This window comes from Mixophyes fleayi, chromosome 12, assembly GCF_038048845.1.
Source record: "Mixophyes fleayi isolate aMixFle1 chromosome 12, aMixFle1.hap1, whole genome shotgun sequence".
NCBI classification, from domain to species: Eukaryota; Metazoa; Chordata; class Amphibia; order Anura; family Limnodynastidae; genus Mixophyes; species Mixophyes fleayi.
In genome coordinates this window covers 25,392,731-25,419,560 of record NC_134413.1, presented here as the reverse complement: position 1 = coordinate 25,419,560, position 26,830 = coordinate 25,392,731, and the positions used below count along the sequence as shown (strand labels likewise).

Genomic DNA, 26,830 nt, shown 5'->3' with positions numbered 1-26,830 from the left:
TTTTTTAAAATAAACTGGTGGTTGGGGCTTTGTGAGGTCGTCATTTAGAAGTTTGTGAAATATTGGCTGAAAGTTCCAAACATTGCATATGTCTTACCATCTGCTGCACCCTCCTGTACCAACACACTAAAAACTCTTAATATTTAGATTACGGGTGTGCAATGACTGACTTATTGATTATTTAGAAATAGACAGATGTGACATAATCACTCCATTATTCATTAGGAAGAATGTTGCAAATCCTGAATTAAAAGGACTCATACACTCTGGATTTTAGATAATAAGGATACAAGAGCTCTATGCCCCTCTGTCGTTGTATTTGTTTGTGTGGGAGCCTCTTGGTCTCCTGCACTGTCAATCTATCAAGGCCAGCGTCTTAATGTTTATCTGACAGTGTCAGTGCTGGTACAATTGTGTATTTTTGCATCAGTCTAGGACATGCCTATGTCGATATCAATGTTTCCACATGCCTTCAGACCTGCATGTATGTACAAACCTCTGGTCCTGCTAAACTGCCCTATACAACTTTTCTTTTGTACATGTAACATGCCTAAATAAGAACTTAGGTATTATAAAGCTATTATAAAACATGAACATTAACACTTTTGGCCCATGACAACTTCACACAGCCTGTTCCAAATGCATTGTGATCAGATTTCTCTATAGCAGAACTAGCCAAAGGCTGGCAAGTCATATAGGGTCTTGCAGTTCCACAGTAGCAGACGTTCAGTAGATTGTCCGCCACAAATATAAAAGCATTTAATGAGGCTGGCAGGGCATGCTGGGACTTGTGGTTCCTTACTAGGGAGCCACAGGTTGCCTAACACTGTTTAATTTGTCTTATGTCTATAGTGTCTAGCTATTGCAGGAAATACCTTGTCACGATAAACCAATATTTTTTAATTCCATAGTTACTTGAAAATGTATAAAACTGTGTTAGCTAATATTTCTCACAACATGAGAGCCAACAGACAGATTCAGCAAGAAGTGTACTAGTCCAGTGCACCCCTCTGCTTACCATCCCCCACATGTCCGCCAGCAAAAAAAATAAATGAAAAAAAACTACTTACATGGCTCCCTACACCCTCCTCCGTTCGCACTGACTGTCGGGCATGACGTCATCAGGCCCGACATTTTCAGTGAAGAGTGGCACAGCGAGGAGCCAGAAGAAAAAAAGACAACAACAGAAGAAAGTAGGACAAGTAAAAGGTAAGAAAATTAATGGAGGATGAAGAGGACAGGATAAAACAAGAGAAACTAAATTACTACATCTCCTGTACCTTATTACTCTTCATTTCAACACTTCCACCCACTCCCCCACATGGCTCCCCACGTCATTACTCCATACTACAAACCCAAGCCTATCCCCTATGTCAGTTGTCGATCCCCCCTCCGCCTGATATTACCCTGTCTCCCCTGAACATCCAATCCCGTCAACCTTATCCCTATCCTTTCTCTGTCCTGCGCACTCTGGAACGCAAGATCTGTCAGCAACAAACTCACTCCCATTCATGACCTCTTTCTCTCCCATTCCTTTGGTCTCCTGGCCCTTACAGAAACGTGGATCTCTCAATCGAAATACTGCTTCCCCTTCTGCACTCTCCCACAGGGGTCTCTCCTTCTCCCACACTCCCCATCCTGGGGACCACCAAGGAGGTGGTGTAGGTGTTCTACTGTCTCCTGGCTACATTTTCAGTGTTATTGCCCCTGAACCCTTCCTTCTCCTTCTCTTTTGGAGTCCACTCCAGTCCCCTCTCCACCTTTGTGTTGTTGTCATCTATTGTCCCCCTGGCCCTTCCTTTCAATTTCTTGATAACTATGCTGCTTGGCTTTCCCATTTCCTCTCTTCTGATCTTCCCCCTATTAATCATTGGGGATATTAACATCCCTACCGACTTTCTATTACTACTGTCACTAAACGCCTCATTAACTCCTCCCATGCTCGCCTCCAAGACTTCTGTCATGGTGCCCCCATTCTTTGGAACTCCCTTCCCCATCTCAACCTTCAGTCCTTCAAACGCTCACTCAAAACTCCTCTTTTCAAGCTCGCCTATCCTACCACCTCCTAACCATTCTATCCATCACCTCCTCTTCCTCGCCTGCCATGTCCATCTTTTCCCAGATGGTCCTACTGTCTCTCACCACTGCTCCCCCTAGAATGCAAGTTCTCGCATGCAGGGTCCTCTCTACATATTGTCCCATGTCTGTCTAGCTCGTTCGTACACTCACATCTTTTGCTGCTTTCTCACACTCATCTGTGCATTACTCACACTCATCTGTGCTACTTACATGTATTACCTCATCTATTTGTTACTATTATGAAGTGGCACCGTGTTAATATGAAAGGACAAAAGTGACAATGAAGGGGCACAATGTGATTATGAAGAGGCACAGTGTGATGATGGAGGGACAAAAGTGACAATGAAGGGGCAGTGTTATTATGAAGGGGCACAGTGTTATTATGAAGGGTCATAGTGTTATTATGAAGGGGCACAGTGTGATGATGGAGGGACAAAAGCGACAATGAAAGAGCACAGTGTTAATATGAACGGGCACAGTGCGTTCCAATCTGAAATGCACGCCAACATAGCACTTCCGATCGACACCATCTCCCCGTGGATCTCCGCTACCCATACGATCATTATACCTAGGAGCATCCTGACACCTGACATAACGGACAGTCACCATCGAATCCTTAGGTGTTAACCCACCCTGGACTTTTCAAAGCGCAAGTTTAGACTTTGACTACACACTATTTGAACTCTGCCATCTAGGTTGTCGCTGGATGCGACTTCCCTAACGGATATTTATATTTGTATTTTGTTTTGGATATCTATCCAGCATCTGTGTCTGAATGAATGTACAAAAGTTTTATATCAAAACAGGCATATATCTATTACTTTGTTATACATTAGGTCTAAGTGCAGAATTCTTTGCATTTAATGGTATTTGTACTGGTTGGACTACCCTGTTAATTCAGCTGCTAAACCTATACCACACTTCCCATCACAGTGTGATTATGAAGGGGCACAGTGTAATTATGAAGAAGCACAGTGTGATTATGAGGGGGCACAGTGTGATGATGAGGGGGCACAGTGTGATTGTGAAGGAACACAGTGTTAATATGAAAGGACAAAAGTAACGATGAAGGGGCACAGTGTGGTTTCGGGAAGACAAAATTGACAAAGGGTACCTCCCTGGATTTATGCGTATTATTTTCGCAAACAACTTAGTAAATATTTCTGTTCTGACCTAAATACTTATTACGATATTTTGACCCAACTACTTAAAAAAACAGTAATTATTTTTACTTAGGGGTGCCTTGAAAAAAATATGGAGACCCCTAGGGTGCCTCGAACTGAGAAAGCTTGTGAACCACTGTACTAGTCTAAAACAAGACTGATCCTAGTTTTGGTGAAAAAAGTGTAGTTACAAAAGTTCAGCTTAGTTTTGTACCACACAGTCAACTAGACACTTATTTGATGTTTCTGATAACACATGTATGGATTTATGTGGGGTTGGGAGGGCACGGTTTGAAGTTGGACCTTACTCTCTGAGGAACAGCTGCAGTTGCTGGACACGGATCAAGGCCTCATCCCGTTCTTGGTTTGCCAATCTAAGTCGAGCCATAACAGCCTCATCTCGCTCTCGCTGAGCACAGTACACTTCTTCCACTAGTGCTGCAAAACATAGAAACAGTTAATCAATGCTGAGCTCCATGTACATGCATCTAAGAAACAACTCGAAAAATATGCACTTACCTCACACAAGACACTGAAAAACTTAAATATATGCACTCAATGTTTAGCATTACTATTGCAATTCCCTCTATACTGGTCTTCCCCCTAACCAGAGTAGCTAGATGGATGCTGAATGCTTGTCAAGGAAAATTAAACAGACTACAACATTACTAGGCTGAGATCTTGGTCCTTCTAGAGCAAAGGAGTGAATAATATAGGTCTCTCCATGGAACAGAAATAGGAGCAAACCATTATCATACAGGTAAAAGGCACTGTAATTCACTATTGGGGAATGTCCAAATATGTACCTCTGCCTTAATATGGACAATTTAATACTGTAAAAACAATATTATTAGGGGATGACATGTACTTATCCAAGCCATGTAAAACAGACAGCATCTGCTAGGAATCAGCTGGAGGGTCATGATTGTAGCAGGGACCTTTCCGTGATTTCTTGTATGGCAGTTAACGAATAGCAGGATTTGTAAAGAGCGAATTGTGAATATCGCAAGATTAGGTGTGACAGGAGTGAGTACGAGGAGAGGGAGGTGGAAAAAAAAGGGGCTGAGCAGAGTCATTCTCAGTGAGGGAGGGTATAAATTAGAGATGGGCGGGTCCGGTTCTCCGAGAACCGAACCCACCCGAACTTTGGGTATCCGAGTACCGAGCTGAGCAGCTCGGTACTCTCCCGCCAATTCCGAATCCAAATCGAGGCCGAACGTCATTGTGACGTCGTCGGATCTCGGGACTCGGTTCTCGCGATACTTCAACTTTATAAATACACGCCTCCACAGCAATCCATCGCCATTTGACAGAGGGAGAGAGCAGGGTGTAGTCATAGGCTAATTAGAGCAGGGACAGAGAAAGAATACAATATTGTTCTTGCAATTGCTCTAACCAAAATCGCTAGTGCAGAGAGGAGGATAGAGGTTTATTATTTTTTCTTCATATTTGGCACTCCCCAGCGCTTTTGGGTTGTCCCCCATAATTGTGCATTAATATTTCTGGCTGTCAAAAGTCATATCTGTCAGCAGTATCTACTCAATAAATTTTAGCACTCCTCTGTGTTTTTGGGGTGTCCTCCCTAATTGTGCATTAATATTTCTGGCTGTCAAAAGTCATATCTGTCAGCAGTATCTACTCAATAAATGTTAGCACTCCTCAGTGTTTTTGGGGTGTCCTCTCTAATTGTGCATTAATATTTCTGGCTGTCAAAAGTCATATCTGTCAGCAGTATCTACTCAATAAATTTTAGCACTCCTCTGTGTTTTTGGGGTGTCCTCCCTAATTGTGCATTAATATTTCTGGCTGTCAAAAGTCATATCTGTCAGCAGTATCTACTCAATAATTTGTAGCACTCCTCAGTGTTTTTGGGGTGTCCTCCCTAATTGTGCATTAATATTTCTGGCTGTCAAAAGTCATATCTGTCAGCAGTATCTACTCAATAATTTTTAGCACTCCTCAGTGGTTTGCGCTCAGAATGGATTCAAAGCAGTCCACATATGATCTAAATGAGCAACCAGGTTCTGTCACCAGTCCTGATGTTAGTGTTCCCAGTACGTCATCTGGCCAAGGCGATGTCAAACAACAGAGTGTTTTCAAATTAGTGCAAAAAACAAAAACCAAAAAAAAATTTACTGTATTGAAGCGAAAAAGAAGTGTAACTGAGCAAAAGTTAAGTGACGATAAAAAAAAAATTGCAAGCATGCCATTCTACACACGCAGTGGCAAAGAGAGAATGAGGCCTTCACCTTTGGCTATTAGTGGCAGATCCCAAAAAGTTACCCAGGCTACAATTGGTGCACAACTACTGTTACGCGTCAAAGCTGAGCTGCAAGATACCAGTGAGGCATTACAGGAGAATATTTGCTCTGATTCACAAATGACAACAATCCCTGTGGAGAGTCCATCCAACAGTGGGATGTCTAATCGTGAGCATTCTGCTGATGTGTGCCTTAATAGCCCGAGTGTAGCCGGTGATACCCAAATTGAGGATGCCACTTTGGAATTAGAAGAGGATGAGGGGGAGATTTGTGTAGGCGACGAGGGCGCTAATGATGATGTTGATGATTATGATGCAGACAGATACCAAATTGCCTTTCTCAATTTCTATTTATATTCTAGATTATATAACGGCTGAATAGTTTTCTATTTTACTCCTAGTGGAGAGAGGATCTGATGCAGACAGATACCAAACTGCCTTTGTCCATTTCAATTTATATTGTACAGTCTATAATGGCTGAATTTTTTAGTATTTTATACAAGTGGAGGGGGGGCTAGAGAGACAGAAACCAAACTGGCTTTCTCCATGTCAATTAATATTGTACAGTCTATAATGGCTGAATTTTTTGGTATTTTATACAAGTGGAGGGGGGGCTAGAGAGACAGAAACCAAACTGGCTTTCTCCATGTCAATTAATATTGTACAGTCTATAATGGCTGAATTTTTTGGTATTTTATACAAGTGGAGGGGGGCCTAGAGAGACAGAGTGACCCCAAACTGTCTTTCTCCATGTCAATTAATATTGTACAGTCTATAATGGCTGAATTTTTTAGTATTTTATACAAGTGGAGGGGGGCCTAGAGAGACAGAAACCAAACTGGCTTTCTCCATGTCAATTAATATTGTACAGTCTATAATGGCTGAATTTTTTGCTATTTTATACAAGTGGAGGGGGGCCTTGAGAGACAGAAAGCAAACTGGCTTTTTCCATTTCTTTACATATTTAACTATAAGTGTAGGGTGTAATATACATTCAAAGACGATGGCTGCATTGCCAATATGCATAGATGGAGAGGAAGACAATCTGTTTTGTGTGTAGAATAGGCCTACCAACGAAGAATTAAACTGTTTTTTTGGATGATTTATTACCTCAACAATTAGATTACTTGTCTCTAAAACAGTTGGAGCACTAAATTGGGTTAATTTAGGCCCAAAAACATGGATTTTCCCAAAAAATAGCAAAACAAAACCAAACAAAACCAAAACCAAAACCAAAACACGCAATGGCGGTTTTGCAAAACCAAAACCAAAACCAAAACACGACGGTAATCCAGATCCAAAACCGAATCCAAAACCAAAACACGGGGGTCAGTGACCATCTCTAGTATAAATACAAGCAGAAGGTACACTAATCTCCCCCTTTCCAGAAAAAAATGCAGAGGCAACATATCGCTGGACAGTCCCTATTTGTGGGTTCTGGTTTTTTTGGGGGTGATTATACCTGGGCTTTGAATGTTACCAGGACAGAGCGTCAGGTGGCCAATTGATTGGACACTGTGGACGCGAACCTATGGCCATTTTCTTTCCACTGCTTGGTGACATGTCATTTATTAAATGGGTTATTATTGGATGATTGCGGGAGAGGTGTGCAGATCTTGTCCCTGATTAGGGCTTAACCCCCATTAGGAATCAGCCAGTGGATCATGAAAGCAGCACACAGCAGGGAGCCTGCCACGGGTCCTGCTGCAGCTATGAGGATAGGGCTTGCAGGGCTGGAGAGGAACAGAAGGATTTCTCTGGAGCTCTGAATATCTCTATATTAGGTGTGACTGGAATGAGTATGCAATGGAGGTATAAATGGAGAGGGGTGAGCAGGGTTATATCCAGCAGGGGAGGGCATATATAAAATCAGAAGGCATGCTCAACTCCCTCACTTTACAGAAGTGGAAGAAAACAAAACCATAAAGTTAAAAAAATAAAGAGAAAGGAAGATATGTAAATTATTAAGATGGCGATATTGTTGCCCCCAATGTTTGTCACAACCTGTACTGTGGTTAAGATTATTGGTTGACCCTGGAAAAGTGGGACGTTACGGTTATATTTAGGGGAACCACAGAAATAAGCCACAACAGTGATCCTGGATGAGTTCTCGTCCCACAGGTTTTGGATCATTATACTCGGGCTTTCTTTATCACCAGGACAGAGCATCAGTTGGCTAGTTGATTGGGCACTGTGGATATGAGCCTTCGATTCTGGTCATCAGGCAGAGTACACGTGGCCCGTGGTGGCAATTGGTTGCACACTACGTCCATACCCTAAAGATTTAACATACAAGAATTTAAATAAAAGGCTGTTGCTATATTCTCTACACTGCTTGGCTTTGCATGGGTGATTATTGGATGACATTTGACAGATGGGCAAATAGTGTTCCTGTCTAGGGTTAAGATTTAAAGCCATGAATTTTACAGTAGGATTTCAATACTTAAAGTGGCTCAGTCAGCAGATAATCTAGCATTCATTTTTTCTTGGAACACTATGTAGTAAACTGTTGGAGGAACCCTGCCCGGTTCCTCCAGCTAGCACAGCAGTAGAGCTGTGATGTGTATAGGACGCCTGTCTGGAAGAGAACAGTGCTTGCCACAGTGCACAAGGCAAAAAATAAAAATAAATGTTGCCAGAGGACCTGGTGATCCACTTTGAACAATTTTTAAAATGGTACCAGTCACAAATATTTTACACCTGTGCTGCAAAACTATTTTGGTCTTATTTATATGACCACCCAAGAGTACGTTTCTGCATTTGGTTAGTGGGTACAAAAAGAAAAAACTGTAGCCTGTAACAGACAATTGGAATGTTCCCAGCAACACATACTACTTCAGTAGGAGTGTGATGATCTTGTGCGTGGTAGTGACCTTGTGCGACTGTGAAGGTGGATCTGCCTGTGACATATGCAGTATCATGATGTCTGGAGGGAAATGGATGCAACAGGAAGCAATAGAAAAAAATAGATAGAGGAAGAAGTCCTCTAAGGGAGTAAAAAACTAATTTGGAGCTCCTATGAAACTGGTGCAAGAAGACTGTAGTGTCAAATGTAGCTCTATATTAAATGGAAAGGAGTGTTTTTCATCCAATGAGTCCCTCAGATGACCAGTCTGATGCTATACACTTCCACGTGGCTGCATGAGACACGATTATTCTTTCACTTTCTAAAGCCTAACGGTAGTGTTAATACAACATATAGCACTACAGTAGCCAGATATAGTTTGATAAGTTAAACACACCAGTTTTATTGCAAATAAGACACACTGCACACAAACCAATACAACTAAACACAAACTAATTAGAACAATGCAAATACAACTGCATCAACCAAGATTTCTCTCTCTTTCTTTGACTTGCAATAGATTTCAATATTTGCACAGTGAAGGTTCAGAGCAGTTACATTACATTCACAAATATTATCACCCGCTGTGTAAGCCAGCAAGGAAAATCCTCCCTCAGTTGCTGTGGAAGAGGAGATGTTTACCATTATATTTGGATAATTCCATTTTTAAACAAGCTTATCAAATATCCGGTAATTCTTAGTCAAATGAGACACTCTGCCGATTATTTCTTTCTTTTTTAGCAAATACTACAACTTTGTTTATGGACCTAATGGTTATATAATATAAGCAGAAAGCAAATGAGGTAAGTGGAGCAGGGAGTAGGAAGGGAATGTGCAAACTAATTGCATGTGTACTCAGCCTATCCCTGTATATATACGTTTATCAGTGTTATTCCCTCTCTTTTAGATTGTTTAACTTACTGTGTAGGACTCTATAGCAAAATAATAATAATCCAAAAATATGCACACGGGTATGAGCAGAGCCCGTTAATTAAAATAACCAAAATAACAACTCCTAAAAATAACAGTTCTTTGCAAAAATAAATACACTTTGCTAAAAGTGACAACAATCCCAATGACCAGCTACCAGTGGAAGGGAACACCATACCCGGTAGTCTATCTGGACTCCATGCAAATGTACACAGATACTCCACTGAGGGTCGCCCGGTCTCTGATTGGCTGTGTCACTCTCTGAGCAGGGGGCCCTAAGAGTCAAGCAGTAGGAGCGGGGAGCTTGGCTTCTGAGCCCTTGTGCACAGCAAACACTGAGCCAATGGTAGATACGCCAGTGGGTAAGAGATATCATCCATCTTTCTCTATCTACAGGTGTGTTTACCCAGGGCAGACAACGATTAGGTCTGGGAGGCTCCCAAATTTCAGGGAGTTGTCCTGGAGGAGCAGGCTCTCTCCTAGATCCCAGGCTTAATGACATCATACACGCCAATAAGCCCTGCTATGCAATGCCGCTAATCGCTACAGGGAGCGGGGCTATGGTGATGCAATGGCGCTCCCATGCCCTCTCCCACACTTCCCAAATGAGCTTCCCCTCCAGAATGTCCTGGTGGGGAGACAGCAAAAGTTACCAAGTAAACCTGAGGTCGCCTAGGGCGTCAATGTTTAGGGTGTTTCTTAACTGTGAAGCTACCAGTAGCTGCTGCTCCATGTCTGTGAAATGCCGGGAGCGTGGCAATGGGCTATGATGTCACAGTGTAGCATCAAAGTTCCAGTCTGAGGAACAGCAGATGCAACCCTCCATCTCTCTTGCCAAGGTAAGCAGCAGCAGGCTGGAGGAGGACCACTGAGCTTTACACACATTATATTATTATTTATAGAAAAGGTTAATATTGATTATATCATTACAATGGCACCTGTCAAGGGGTGAAATTTATTAGTCAGAAAGTGAACAGTCAGTTCTAGAAGTTAATGTGTTGTAAACACGAAAAATGGGCAAGCGCAAGGATCTGAGCGACTTTGACAAGGGCCAAATTGTGATTGCTAGATCACTGGGTCAGAGCATCTCCAAAACAACATGTCTTGTTGGAAGTACCTGGTATGCAATGGTTAGTACCTCCCAAAGTGACAACAAGGTCATGGGCACCCAAGGCTCACTAATGAGCGTAGAGAACGAAGGCTAGCCCGTCTAGTCCAATCCCAGAGAAGAGCTACTGTAGCATGGGCACCATGCTGATCCCAAAAGCACCTACAATGGGCACGTGAGCACCAGAACTAGACCATGGAGCAAAAGATGAAGGTAGCCTGGTCTGATGAATCACGTTTCCGTTTACATCACGTGGACAGCCAGGTGCATGCGTCTCGCTTACCTGGGCAAGAGATGGCACCAGCATGCACAATGAGAAGAAAACAAGCCGGTGGAGGCAGTGTGATGTTCTGGCCAATGGTCTGCTGGGAAACCTTGGTTCCTGGCCTTCATGTGGACATAACTTTCACACATACCAACTCAACATTATTGCAGACCAAGTACACCCCTTCATGGCCTCCTTCAGCAGAATAATGCGCTCTGGCACACTACAAAAATTGTTTAGGAATGGTTTGAGGAACATGACAAAGAGTTCAAGGTTGCGACTTGTCCTCCAAATTCCCAAGATACCAATCCGATCGAGCATCTATGGGATGTGCTGAAAAAACAAGTCAGAACCATTGAGGTCCCACCTTGTAACTTACAGGACTTAGACGATCTGCTGGTAATGGTACCAGACAATGTCGGACTGGGGCATGAAGGGCTCACCGGGGGACTGCAACACTAGGGGCCCACCAGAGGGGGTGTGGTCATTCATAGAGGCGGGACCAGACACTAGAGGGGGAGTGGTCAATCCACGAAGGACAGCTAGCACCTTAGTGTAGTATATAAAAAATGCAGTGTGTGTATAAAGAATACACCGTGTTGACCTGCCCCTTAGATTGGGCAGAACAGTCACCAAAAATCAGGATTGTCCCACTAGATCAAGGTTGGCTAACCTGTGACACTCCAGGTGTGGTGAAACTGCAAGCCCCAGCATGCTTTGCCAATATATGGCAGCTTATTGCTGTAAGGGTATGCTGGGACTTGTAGTTTCACAACATCTGGAGTACCACAGGTTAGCCAAGCCTGCACTAGACTCAGAACATTTGACAGACTGTCCTACCTGTTGTTGTCATTTTTACCACCTGTGGCTGCTGGTTTCTTTAGTTGCGGCTTGTCTAGATCCTGGAATGTTGAGGGCTCTATTTGGAAAAAATAATGGGTACATTTAGAAACGCCAACCATCCGTGCCATTAAATCAACAGCACCCACATTTAATAATTAGGCCTCTCTCCAGCCTCAACATTAAAGTAATAGTGCTCACATGTGATAAATAAACCTATTACCCTCCCTCCAAACAGCCCCAGCAATAAATAGCATTTAAGTTTAAAACATCCATTTCCCACGACCATTCATAGCATTAAATAATTAATATTCACATTTAATAGATAGCCCTCCTCCCCACAATCTGCCACACAGTAATGCCCCAATATTATGCCACACAGTAGTGCCCCAATATTATGCCACACAGTAGTGCCCCAATATTATGCCCCACAGTAACGCCCCAATATTATGCCCCACAGTAACGCCCCAATATTATGCCACACAGTAGTGCCCCAATATTATGCCACACAGTAGTGCCCCGATATTATGCCACACAGTAGTGCCCCGATATTATGCCACACAGTAATGCCCCAATATTATGCCACGCAAGTGTCCCCAATTCACACACACACATTATATATGGGACTTTTCTGCCGTTTTGTGTTTAAAAAAAACCCAAACAGGCTGTCTGGCAATGAGTGTCTTACCTGCGAGATACTCCGGCATGCTGCTCCTAAGGGGCGGCCGCGACAGGCAAACAACTCCTCCTCCCATGCTGAAGTGTAAAACACACTACCGTGCAGGCGCAGAGAGTCCAGACACAGCTCTCTGCACCTGCGCGGTAGTGTGTTTGTTACACTGCCGCCGCAGACCTCCAGGACCATCAATTAGGTGCTCCCTGCAAGCTCCGCCCCAACGTCGGAGGGGGCATTGCTTAATCGCGCCCGGGCCTACCGGTGTATAACCCGGCTGGCCGGCAGGCCAGTCCGAGGCTGGTAGCAGATACCACAGGACACCTTCTGAGGTCTTGGGGGAGTCCATGCCTCGATGGTTCAGAGCTGTTTTGACGGCATGAGAAGGATCAATATAATATTACGTAAGTAGTTTTAATGTCGTGGCTGATATATATATATATATATATATATATATATATATATATATATATATATATATATATATATATACACACATATATACACACACATATATATATACACACACATATACACACACAAACACAGTATGTATATTAATTAAACACAGACTGATATACATAAACAATACATACTGTTCATGACAAGCTTATTCGTTGTTTCCTGATCGTGCAATATTTACTACACTTTCGAAGCACATCGCTCTACTAATAATTTAATTATGTATGGGAGAAGTGATTTATGCAGCCAAGTCTGTATTTTTTTTTTAATTACTAGAGGAACAGGTTTTTATCTTTTTTTTCGGATCAGAGAAAGATGGCTTTGTAGAGAAGGTTAATAAGAAATGTGTCTGCAAAAGTCAAACAGAATTAAATGCACTAAACTGATTAATATTCCAAAGAGCCTCTTGTGTGCCTCATAAACTTCCTTCCTCATCGTTATGGGGTTAATCCTAGACAGAATCCTAAGTGGGAGTGAGAGAAATAGTGGATGTGAGAAGAAGGGGAAAAATAGCACATTAGAGATAGAACAAAAGAATGAATGGTATAACAATGTAAGATACGTTTCAGTAGAGGAGCAATATATGAATAAATCACTACACAGATTGGAAAGAGAGAAAAAAAACAAACAAACAAACAAACAGCAAAGTCATATGAGGTAAGATATACAAGAAAGCATATTTGTCAGTAGAGTAATTTAAAAAAAAAACCAACTAATATATATATATATATATATATATATATATCAATCATACTTTCTGTTTTCTGTGTGGGGCAGAGCTTTTATGCTTATAGACAAAAAAGTTTGTAGGGATGCCTTAATGGGAGAAAATAGATGGGGGGATTGTGGGCATGACCATGCAGGACTCATGCCCGACTTCAGTGATGGACAACTTGGCTTAGCTGGAGGGCAGCCTGTTTTGTTACATAAGTATACAAAATACATATTTAAACTGAGCCCTGTGTTTCTAACATGTCAATCAATTGTAACAGTAAATATATAGCAAAAGCACAATCAGTTTGTGCATAATTCAGACAAACGTAAAATATAGTAGATGCATAAATCATATCAATCATATTAATATTTATATACAGCATAAGTCACATATCACTATTTTACCCTATTGCTTTATTCTAGAGTTACTATAATGTAAATGTCTAAATCTGCATTACTGATTTGCATATAGTACCAATACTGGTCACATGGGGAACTCTTACTGCACATTGTAAAAGCCATTCATTCTAAAATCAAATTCCCCATCCCCCTGCAAAAAATAACCAGCACCAGGCTTAGCCAGGCTGGGCTGGTGTCACGAACGCCCAGCCTGTCCCAGATACAACAATCTGAACAGCTGGCCGTGACTGGCGTCACCTTAGTCACTTAGCAATGAATACACCTTTTCTGCCACCCCAAAGGATTTATTATGGTATCCTTATGTTCACAAAAAACACTTATTAATGTTTCACACTTAAATCACATACACATGTAGCATGAGCCTCCCTGGGCTTCGGAAGTTCACAAAGAATCACGGAAAAAATGCTAGATTAAATGTAGTTTAATCAGAAAAATGATTCCAAGGCTTAGTTACAAAAAAATTAACAACAAGACATACAATAAATTACACAAATAAGTTTCAGAAATAAAATAGAAAACAAAACCAGAGTCACTATTTACTAGTTAAGACTTGGTGGGTGAGGGAACATATTTGAGAAATATGGGACATTGCAGTGTTGATAGACCCCCCTCATGAAAATGCACACGTTATTGTCTAAGGTAGAAGATTTTAAATCTTTTTTCACATAGCTCTCATCCCACACCTTTGGAGTTTAGCTACCAATAAGGACAGATTGATCTCCCAAATGTCAGAGGGCTTTCGAAGTTAGCTAGGGATGTCCTGAAATCTGGAATGTTCACAGGACCTTGAGTTCTCACCTCTTCTCGTTCTGCTTGGCTAGATGGTTTACAACTTTGGGGCTTCAAGCTCCTCAGAGATGCCTATCTCTTTGTGGTCTGGCTAATTTCAACAGATTATTGACACTTGCATAGGTTCAAACTCATGTCATCTAGCAAAGCACACAATGAGATTACATTACAAGGTTACATACAATATACATTGTCATACATGACATCAACAGAAAATAACAATCAGTCATTAGATATACTACATAATTGACACCACTGGTCATACTATAGAAGAACAACCCGTAATGTGGGCTATTGTAAAGTGTAATCAGCCCCCCATATGGTCAGCATGGGGTAGAAAACAGTTCGGCTCACCCACACAGGGCCAAACAGCCATGTGCTGTTTAGACAGTGGGTGCCTGGGAAAGAATTTAAAGAAAATAAAATAACTGAGTATGTTGTAGAACTACAAGTAATAGCATGTTCACTAATGTGAAAGTGTGCTGGAGCTTGTGGAACAACAAGCACCAGTATGTCTTGGCAACCAGTGCCTGCTGGAATATATAGGTGCACAAACGTACCTAACAGGAAACAAAACACAGACACATTTTAATTGAAATAAAGACATCTCCAAACCCTTGTTTAACTTTTAATTAATTTACTACATTCTAAGGGAATCTTCTTTCTGCAGTAGTTCACAATGCTTCATTACTGACATAATACAAGAGGGAAAAAAACTACATAATACTTCCTAATGTTATCTAAGTGTAGTGTTATTTTACGCATATGATGCATCTTTATTATTATCATCATTTATTTTTATATAGAGCTAATCATATTACACAGCGCTGTACAGAGAGTAATCATTCACATCAGGTCCTGTCCCATTGGAGCTTAGCGTATATTCCTTACCACACACACAAACTAGGGTCTACTTGTTTTCAGAAAGCTTCCATAGCGATTGTGGCTGGATCACTTAGAAATTACTTAGTGTATAAACATATTTAAATTATTAGCGCAGTGCGCAAAGTCATATCATTGCAAATGTACTGGTTTTGATACTGTTATCTTTGTTTATTAGCAATGTACTGATTACAGTAGCCATATGGGAGGAAATGTGTTTTCTATGTCTGTCTGAAGGCAGGTAATCTCATGTTAATTAGACCTTCCAATCTAAGTGTCCAACACATCCTTTAGCCTGAAGGCACAGGGGAAATAATTAAACATGGTTTACTATGTCTCCAAGAAAGAATGCCAAAAATCGAGAGATTGAATAAAACATTTGAAATCTTAAATTACGTTAATTCCTAGTCTGGAGGATTTTACATCCTGAGATCTGATGTAATATTTCAGTTCATCTTGGATCAGGGGGCAGTGTTATCCCCTGCCAGCCTGTATCCAAAACTGTAAAAATAAAAAAATAAATAAAAAAGGAGCACTGTTTGGCCATGTAATGTATCATTATACCATCTATACTTCTGGAGATCACTAGTGCCTTAAAACAGTGGATTTAGCTGTCCTAATAAGGGCTGCTTGAGCCAATAAAACATCACTGCTTCAAAAACCTGCTTTGATGACTACTTACTGTGCTGTAATTCATGTGACCTGCAGATTAGAACAAATTTAATCTGTTATCCAGATGTTCTGAGGTTGGGACCCAGCATTCCAGTACTAACGCTTTGCCCGCTACCTGCAGCTCTGGCCAGTGTGATAGGCCAGGGGGGACCATCCACAGCAACCCTGATCTGAAGGCATAAGGTCTGGGGTACCAGTCCAGGTGAACCAGCAAGGGGGTACACTAGCAGCGGGGTTACCCAGAAGGATGTGGTTCTGGATGCCGCAAAGCAGTCCAATGGTAGCAGCAGCATAAGCCCCTCCTACTGTGGTTAAAGGGCGTATTTGGGATAGAGAAAAGGAAACGTAGGCAAGGCAAGTCCAACCGGTCCCTAGAGACTCAACAGATATGATGAACCGCCTATGCCATCCTGTCACAACCACTAACTAAAATACAGTATAGTACAATATTATGGTATGCTATCTACCGAAGTGCAGTGTTAAAATTATGGGTATGACACATATTCCATACCTACTGCATCTGATAGCTAAATGGCATTTAACTGAAGTCAGAGAAACCTTATGTATCTTCTCAAGTATAATATTATGCTATGTGTATGACACATGTTTACTGTGGACACACAATACAATGCATCTGACAGCTAAATAATATTGAACAGAATGCAGCCAGAGAAGCTTATAGAATAGGATGCATTGCTGCACCGGATGCAAATTGGGTACAATTGGCAGGAAGCAGGTTAATGCATGTTTTGCCTCGCCACTGCTGTACGCATTTAGTATAGACAGTGTTAGGCCAGCCACATTTCTCATTCAAACACACCAGCAGTGCTTCATGCCCCATTGTTAGGTTCACAAGTAAAGCAGCAGAACAAGGTCCTGACTGCATTTAACAGTTCCAAAATAAAAAGTACAGTTGGCAGTCTCTCTCCTATCTGTTCTTGCAACTTTCAATACCTGCTGCTGCTGGTGTCTTGAGCTTAGCTGCTGCTTGGCAACATCCTGGAATTTTGGGTCCCTGTTTAGAAAAGAGATTGATACTACTCACCTCCTGGAAAGCTGAGCAACGAGCAAACACTCTAGACCTCCCTCCCCTTGTCAGGATTTTGGGTCAATGGTAGTTCTTTTTACTCAAATTAGCTGGTTTGCCCATAGGCAGCCTTATGAGCTAACTGAGGAAAAAGGCAAACTGCTGGAGGGTACAACAGGGACTTTATTGTAAAAAATACACACAGAGGTTACTAGCCAACCCTACCACAAAGAGGCTATAGTCACCAATTCTCTTGGAGCAGTGTCCTAGTTAGGCAAGGAGTCTGATGTCTTCCTGCTTTTTGCAGGTCTGCAGAGACTTAAAGATCAGATCACTGGTATGATCCTAGAATAGCCCGTAAGGAGCCGTGACAACTTCCCAAAGTGAACCCTGAACGGATGGCCGAGATCCCCTTTTAACCTTGTTCTGGTTCCCAATGAAGTATGGGTTCAACAGAGAAGATTTAAATAAAGGTATCCACACTGGAATAGGTATCTTTGTATCAGAGGGCAGTCTCCTCGTCTCTCTCTGCATAGTACACTCCAGCAGATCCCCTTGCAATGGTTGGCTCCAGGCAGTATGAACAGGCTCAGGGAGGATCAAAGGGGTTCACACTTGACACACCAAATGGTCATAAATCGCATTAGGAGCTGGACATCCTGGATCCTGCCTCTAGTTAACCCAAACCAGTTTTTTTTCAGGGAGAGTGGGACAACATGGCCGATCGCTAGATGTTCGACAATGGCAAATTCTTATACCAGCAACCACCACTTCTTGAGGTTCCGCCGGTCAATTTAGTAACCCAAGCTTCATGGAGCTCCAGTGATGGTATATCCTTGGGGAGCAGACTAGGGGATCCACCTGGGCCATCTGACATTTATGAACAGCATAACCAACACATGTAACACTGTTATGTATGTGTGTAAATCAGCCTCACCTGACATGAAATTAAGTGCATTCATGTTTAATGCATGCTGATTTGCTTCCTATTTAGTCCTCCACCTCTCATGTCTTATTGTTACGGTCCGGAGACTGGATAGGAGCCCAGTGGCAGGGAGGAAGGCTGGCTAACAGGAGATGAGATGGAAGAAAGGTCAAACAAGCCGGGTTCGGTACACAGAGAGGCGTAGAGGTCCAATGGTTGAGGCAGAAGCGTAGTGGAGGGCAAGCCGAGCTCGGTACACATGTAGTATACGCAGGTAGACAGGAACAGCAACAGGAGCAGGAGCTAGATCACAGGCGCAGGGCACAATAATCAGGCACAGGAGACAGGAACTGGCCAGGCTTTTATAGGAAGTCAAAGGGTGGAGCTAAGGCATGCTGGAAGATTAGGAGATCACTGGAACTGATCTAGAACACTGAATAAAGACAAGGAACTGTCCAGCAGCCAGAATAGCTCTTTCAGCAGAGCAGCAGTCCACGGAGGCAGAAGCCCTGGGTTCGAATCCTGACACTTATTCTATGTTAAGAGGCTTTACCCTGCCTAGCACCTCATTGTTGCTGGTTCGGCTACGGCTTGCTATATATTGTAATGTTTTGCCTCTATTGTAGTGCACTTTTTTGCTATGTACTGTTTCACTGTATGCTCTCTGTTCGGCACGGTGACACCCTTTGATGTGCCTTATTAATAAAAAATAAAATAAAAATAATAATAAATTTAATAAAAAGGTCTATTTCCCCCTAACCTGCCTCAATCTTACATTACCCCACACATTTAATACATAGGTCCCACAGGAGACTTCCGAATTTTTGGGAAGATCAGGGTATCTTCCTGCATACTGCCAATGTGTTCGGTGAAGTGGGTGGGAGCAGGGCTAATCGCGGCATACAGGCTCCACCCCCTGTTATAGGCCAAATTAGGTTTAGTTCATCAGAAGCCTAATGATGTGATTCACGAGGTCATGCCCCCCAAGATGCAGCATGGATATCTCCTCTCCAAAGTTGGTAAGTATGTAACAACCCCTACAGTAAAAATATATTAATAGCCACTACAACACATCAATAACCTCTACACATTACATGAATACCACTGCACACACTTACCTGCTTTGCAGAAAAACACACACATTGTCACTGCACTTACTGCAGGACTGGATTGGCTGCTTTTTCCTGGTCTGTCTGCGGTCTGCATTCCTTGACTGAGTAGAAGGGAGAATCACGGTTTCTCTCAGAGTGACAAAGCAGGCTACTGTGCGATCAGAGGCACACAGAGGGGAGGAGACTAGCCCACGGCTACACCTATAAAATAAGGCGGTTTGTCTCTGGGGAAGGGCCACTAGAAAGCATACCATTGCCGAGGCTGGCCTCCTATAACATAAGTCCAAGCCACCCAGATGAAGGCCTGTGATTTACCAACCTCCCTTTTAAAAAAAATAATAATAAATAAACCCAAAAAAAAAACACAACTCAAAAAAATACAAGTAAAGAAAAACAAAAAATAAATAAATAAGAAAGAAATGTAAAAAAATGTACATAAAAATACAAAATGATAGAAAATAATATATATACAAATATAAAATAAAATATGACAGATGGCCAATCTACCCCTAACTGTGTTTCACAGACTTGCTATACGGCTGTATGAGAGAAATCTGCTGTTCAGAGCATTCATTAGACCCTAGGCTCAGACTGGCCATACAAGTAGCCAAGTGTGGCATGTCAGAAATATGTAAAATTGGGTAAAAGTTACTTAATTACTGCATTCTATTTTTCTCTTTCTGGTATATAAGAAACTCAATTTAATTGAATTTCATTTTAAACATTACGGAACAAAATGACTGGATCCCTTCTGTAGGGCTCCGACAATTTTTAAAAAGAAAAACCAAGAAATGTATGTAACATGAAGCTTACACAGTTTATGATATTGTCACTTGCATCTATCAGATAAAACAATGATAGTAGTTCATTTAAACTCATTAGATTGTAAGATTGTGAGTTGGATCCTCTTTTTCTGCTTGGTAATACATTTTCTTGTTTTATTACTGTGACTGTTCCCAATTGTAAAGCACAGCGGAGTATGCTGGCTCTATATGTCAATGTTAATACATAATATAAACATATCACCCCCATTAATCTAGGTACATTAGGAAATTAGGCATTATGAATGAATAATAACAAGTGGCAAAAAGTGGACTGTCCCAGGAAAACTGAGACATTGGGGAGCTTTCTGCACCTGTCTGTCCATGATATCGGGCATAATGCTGTATCTTTATTTGGATGTAAATTGCATTTCAGGTATAGACTTCCTTGAAAACTTTTCCAGAAGGACACCAACATAAAACAATTAGCTATAATTATATTTACCAGCAGTCAATGATCTAGGAACCTGAATTGAACATAGATTAATCGAATAACATTAAAAAATTTTAGTTATTAAAAAAAAATAATGTATATTTTTGATGCATGTTCATATCAAGCACAATAACCCAGTGCAATAATCTGGTGACAATAGGAAACTCTTTATTGTCACTTTTCAGATCTGTTCCACACTCACATAAGGACCCTCCCCATGTGAACCTATAATCATACAGCCCCCACCCCTTTTAGATTCCAGAGTATCTCAAGGATCAAAGTGGTAAAACTGCTGCTTCTGACAATACCCAACACTGGACCTGATGGATTGGAATATAAGCTTCTGAAAATTGTTGCAATTATATTGCCATCTTCCCCTAAGTAAAATGTTTAACCTTTCACTATGGAAAAAACTTGTAACCACCCAATGTATTGAACATCTTCAGAATTTCAACAGCCTATAATGGTCCCAATATGTAAAAGCCACAAACGTCTCCTAAAATGATTCAATGGCATTTATACTTCCATGGACTCAGGCCTTCTTACAGGCACTGTTTTCATTGATGTCACAAAAGCATTTCATTTAGTAAACCACACGCTTCTTCTTGGCAAACTACGCTCCGTTGGTCTTCCTACAGATGTAACAGCTTAGTTTAAAGGCTATATATCTGATAGGAATTTTCAACTCTGCAAGAGCTACAGGGTTCAATTCCCTTGGTCCAGTTCATAGAACCTAATGCTGCATCTCCGATTTTGATCTGTAAATCACAATCATCTAAAGAAGTGGCCTAAAATATTGGTAATATGAGTACGCCCTTTTCTTACTCAACATGCTACCAAAATGCTTATCCATTCTCTCATCACCTCTCTTCTTGACTATTGCAACCTCCTGTCATATGGCATTCATGACACCCATATATCCACACTTCAATCCATCCTAAATGCTGCTGCAATATTGATTCTTCCTCTCTCACCGCTCCACATTTGCTGCACCACTTTTCACATCTCTACACTGGCTCCCTGTGTCCTCCAGAATCATGTTCAAAGTACACACCCTTACCTACAAAGCCCTCAACAACACTACCACTGCATACATCTCAAATCTCATATCAAAATACTCTCCTTACCACCCTCTTAGATCTACCACTGACCTGCGCTTGTCTCGTCTCTGGTAACCACCTCTCATTCCCGCCTACAAGACTTCTCCCGTGCTGCATTGTCTGCAATTATTTTGTCTACCTTGTATGTACCTGATTTATGTATGTACTGTTTTACCTACTGTACGGTGCTGCAGAGCACTGTGGCGCCTTACGAAACTACGATAATAATAATAATTGGTACCCTTGCACTTTTTTCATATAACTCAACAATTTCCTCCAAACAGAAATTAAAATTACCAGTATTTGGTCTCCACAATTCTTTCTCTGTTAATATTGCAGAGCCTGTGTTTTTCATTCTGATTTTCAAATTGTATATCCTTTTAAATCATAAAAATTAAAAGAAATGTTAATGACTAAATGATTGAAATCATAGACTTAATATCTGGTAACACAGACTTTGTGTAAAATAACTGCAATCTACAGTTTCCTATAGCCATAGATGAGCTTTGTGCACCGCTGTTTTTGTGCAAACTGCTCCAGTTCTCCAGATTTGAAAGGTTTCTTCCCCCAACTGTTATTTTTAGATCTCTCAATGGGTGTTCTATGGGATTTAGATTTGGACTCATTGATGACCACTTCAGAACAGCTCATTGTCTTGTCTTGAACCCATGACCTTCAATGGAGAACTAATTTTCTGACACTGGGTTCAACATTGTACTCCAAAATGGCCTTGCAATCTGCAGATTTCATCACGCCATGCACACATGCATTACAACTAGGGCCAGATGCAGCACAGTAACCCAACAATTCACTGAATCTCTTCCATGTTTGACTGTAGGAAGGTGTCCTTTTCTTTGAAAGCTTAATTTTGCTTTCTGTAAACATAGGGATGATGTGCTTTACCAAAAAACTCTAATTTGGTTCCACAGGACATTCTCCCAGAAGGAATTTGGTTCGTTCATTTGTGTTTTGGCAAACTCAAGTCAGGCTTACTTATGTTTCTCTCTCTTAGACCACCTACCATATAACCCCCTGTCAACGAGTTGGCTACGGATGGTGTCCGTTGAAATTGTTTTACCTTGTGTCTGAAGGTCAGCTTCAATTTGAATAGCAGTTGCTAGTGGAGATTTTCTCCACCATTTGAACAATCCTGCGCTGCAATATTAGATAGGTAAAAAAAGACTCACAACTCTGGCACTAAGTGTAGTGACCTCGGTATAAATAAAACAATTAAGACTGGTAAGACATAAACAGCTGCTGACCAATACAAGATATTATAGTCTCCTAAATGTAGAATACAAACCAAAAAAATGGCCGTGTTAGGTGCATCTTAGAAAATACAATAAATGAATCCAATCAGACAGAAGCTAGCATATATTAACAACCTAACAATTTATTAAATAAAAAAAAGTTTGTTAAATAAAAAGTAACAAAGACTGAGTAGAAATTTATATTTTGGGACACGTTATTCAACTATACAAACACCTTTGATTCATTAGATTCCATATAGGATTGTTTCCTCTATATATGGCATTTTTAAAAATTGTATTATTTTATATGCTATGTGCACATAGCTGTATTTTCCAGTCTTTTACAAACATACAATTTTGACATGTATTAAGAGCAATCTTTGTTACTTTTTATTTAATAACTTGCTATTTTATTAATATATGCTGGCTTCTGCATGATTGGATTTATTTACTGTATTTACTAAGATACACCTAGCGCAGCCATTTTTCCGTTTGTCTGCTGCCATCTTAGATCAAGTTTTCTTTGGCAACATCCAGGGAGATTGGCCACAGTGCCATGGATCTTATATACAGTGGAAACAGGAACATCAAGGTCTCTGGAGATTGGTTAGTACCCGTGAGATTGTCCATGCTTGGCTACAATCTTCTGTCTGATCTCCTACAACAATTCTCAGGCTTTCTTTATTTTCTCCATGCTCAATTAAATACTGTACAGTGGCACAAAACTAGAAAATTAGTCTGTTTTCTATTTGAACTTGTTTAGTGAGCGATTTTTATATTGCAGGCACCTTATACTCTCCATAAGTGAGTTCAGTTCCAAAGTGTACAATAATCACCTGCTTGAAATCAAATTATTCCTACCTACTTCTAAATGGTGTCAATCATATTGTCAAGCCCATTTAAGGATGTCTGTGTAGAAGAACATACAACTTTGTAAATGTTTCTATTTTTTTATTTTTATATTTTAATTCCATTGCAAACCAAAAAATAAATGTGGATACCAAAATATTTATTAATTTCAACAATTTTTTGGAAGTAGAAGTGCATTATTAGAAAAAAAAAATGCAAGGGTGCCATTATTTTGCCATTAATGCATAAGCATGTAAATGCAAAGTTAGGTAGTGCTTACAGAAACAGCTATGACCTTACCTGCTAGACTATAACTTGCTTTCATCTCGGCCTCAAAATCACGTCATCATAAACGAGACACAGCCTATAAAGCACTCTGCGTCTATGCCACCACATCTTCACAATTCAAGCACCACTGTTAATGCAATGCTAATCTAGAATGGCCCAATCGATTACCTACCAAATTCTAGTGTTCAGGGTTCAAACTGATGTGGCAAAACTGAACTGAAGAGGGCGCAATAGTATATAACAAGGTGGTAGGTTACACTTTCTCCATATATAGTGTATTAAATTAGTGGAGATGCCGAATATTGGCTCCTTCTGTTCGCCGAGTCCATGATTCATCTATAGGGATTTCTAGAGTAAGATTTCCGTGTTTTGTGCAAAATATGTGCAAACTATGATTCCATCTCGATGGGAACAACGCTACTTTTTTCATAATTGAGCTGTAATCATTATACCTACTATGTGAGTCTATGTTCACTTGACTTCTTATTCCGATCTGCAATCTGTTTATCCTCACCTGTCTCCACTAATTCAATACACTATATATGGAGAAAGTGTAACCTACCACCTTGTTATTTACTATTGCGCACTCTCAGTGCAGTTTTGGTATATTTATTTTATGAGGTGCAGCATATACTCAGCAAGAGCGCCCTGATCCTTTTGTTTTTACTTCAAACTGATGTAGGGCTGATTGGGAGTCAACCATGACTCCAGTGTATATAGAATTATCCATTAAGGCTAGTAGGGGTCTATATGATCCAGTACAGGCGATGAAGAAACGCTCAGTACTAGGGAACCTTAGTAAGCTTGTGAGGTCAGACTTATACTAGCTCTCACCAACACTGTAGAGGCCTGGCTGGTTAGCAGTGCTGTGAAATCTCTGCAATAACAGCATTTGGAAACGCTGTTCCAGACTGCAAGCTAAAGTGATGGAATAGAGTCACCAAATATTTATAAAATATGCCGTACTGGTGCTTATGTACCATACCATAAGCAAACCGAGGGTGGGTTTCTAGTGTCTGGAAACCCCCTCCCAGCACGGGGCACTGTATGTTTGAGGTGGCTTGCCCCGTGTATATAATGGGGATAGGAATGGCCTGTGTATATGATGTGGATAGCAAGAGTTGGAAAGCAGCCAAGCACGGTCTAAAATTATAGCCACACCCCCATGCATGCTGGTCACGCCCACTGGCGGCGTAGCGTGGAAATTCCTCTCTACAAATCCTGCGTTTGCCCTGCATACATCCTTCTGGTCTACCTGCACTATAAAAACATACAGCATATGAAGCTTACGGACGTAAATAGAGTAATCGGTACAACATTTTACAATGTTCAAAAGTGGGACAGTAACTGGTGCATTTTTTTTTTTTTTAAGCGTAAACCACCACAGGCCAAAAGGGGAATGCTCCAAAATGAAGATTGAATAATATATGATAAGCTGCATCACCAGCACTGAGAATAATGTAATACAGCACCCTCCATATTTGAGTAATTTGCCTATTGCCATTCAGATCCGATCTCTGGACCCAGCATTATAAATAACTGCTACTAGTGCCAGCTCAGCATGCAGCTATATAGATAGATATGTACAGATACACCTCTGCATGGCACAGAATACTATGTCAAAAATACTTCTCTGGAAACTAGGCAAAACATAGTTAAATATCTCCTAATTCCACCCGACTGACTCAAACAACCAGTCTCTTAAATCTCACAAATTCTCAGAAATCTTTCATTGTACCCCAGCACAAACTGAGTAACACACAGGTCTACACTTGTCTACATGTCAGTCTGTGTACACTGATGGGATGTATGTAAAATGATCTAATTTCTAGAACTGTACTTGTCTTTGCCACAGTCTAGCACAGAGGACCTCTCTGTACAACTCTCATCAGTCCAAATATTTCAGGAAAATCTAATCTGTGGATTAAAATCCATTTATCCTCAAGAATGAACAGACACCATTTACTGATTTTTTTATTTTACATTTACTTGCATATACGTCAAGACATTTAAGGGGGGGCGGGGGATTCAATTCTCAGGACGTGCTCAATTACCGTTACTATGGTAATTTTAACACTGATTTTTGCTCGCGGGTCACAGAGCTACGAGGAAAGATCAGCGTTGACATTACCGTAGTAACGGTAATAATGCAAACTATTAACGTAGTAACTGTAATAGCACGTGGGGTGAAGAACAAATCAGGGTGTGCATCATTATGATGGTAATTGATGTGCATTATTACCGTTAGTACGGTAATTTCAACGCTAACTTTTGCTCACAGCTCCCTGAGCAGAAATCCATGTTAAAATTACCACACTCACGGTAATGATGCGCTCGCGAATTGAATCTCCCCTTGGAATGAAGCTTGATCCTTGAGCTGTTGTGTTTATAATGTGAACCATTAATGGGCAACAAATTCTAGATCACATGTTGATCCAATATGACATTTTTAAATATTTTGTCCTGTTGCATTTTAGGTTCAGAAAGGTTCTCTGCAGTGCCCTTCACGATGCTTATTGTAGGTCTCTGAAACATCTGTCCCATATCTAAAATACATTGGTTTCAGATTTCTGTAGCTCTTACCCTTCCACTTTTAAAGCTGTTTGAATAAACCCAATGAACATTGTTTAAAAACATTTCAATAAATATATATATATATATATATATATATATATATATATATATATATAGGAAATTGAAGATTTTTGAGTGCACAATGAAATCACACAACAGCTGGAACAAGGCCATGAGCCTTTGTAGCCAATACCTTTTTCAAGTACCCACTGTGTGGGCGGTTTTTGGATAGGTCTATACATTTCTACAACCCCATTTATCCATGGCAACACTAGTAACATATGTTCCCATCCATCTATCCACAAACACCACTCCTCCACCACCACCATTCCACACCCCTCATACCCAA

At 40.9% G+C, this 26,830-nt stretch overlaps 1 protein-coding gene across 5 annotated transcripts in view; it reads right to left on the bottom strand.

Annotated features, from left to right (window-relative positions):
* MIPOL1 (mirror-image polydactyly 1) overlaps positions 1-26,830 on the bottom strand; it is a 276,778-nt gene that overhangs the window by 139,101 nt on the left and 110,847 nt on the right. For all 5 annotated transcript variants that reach the window (XR_012680290.1, XM_075193212.1, XM_075193214.1 and 2 more), the window contains exon 6: positions 3,551-3,680. Coding sequence is in view for 4 of the 5 variants with exons in the window: in XM_075193212.1 (XP_075049313.1) it covers positions 3,551-3,680 (130 nt within the window). In the remaining variant the exon portion in view is untranslated. The remainder of the gene's footprint in view (positions 1-3,550; positions 3,681-26,830) is intronic.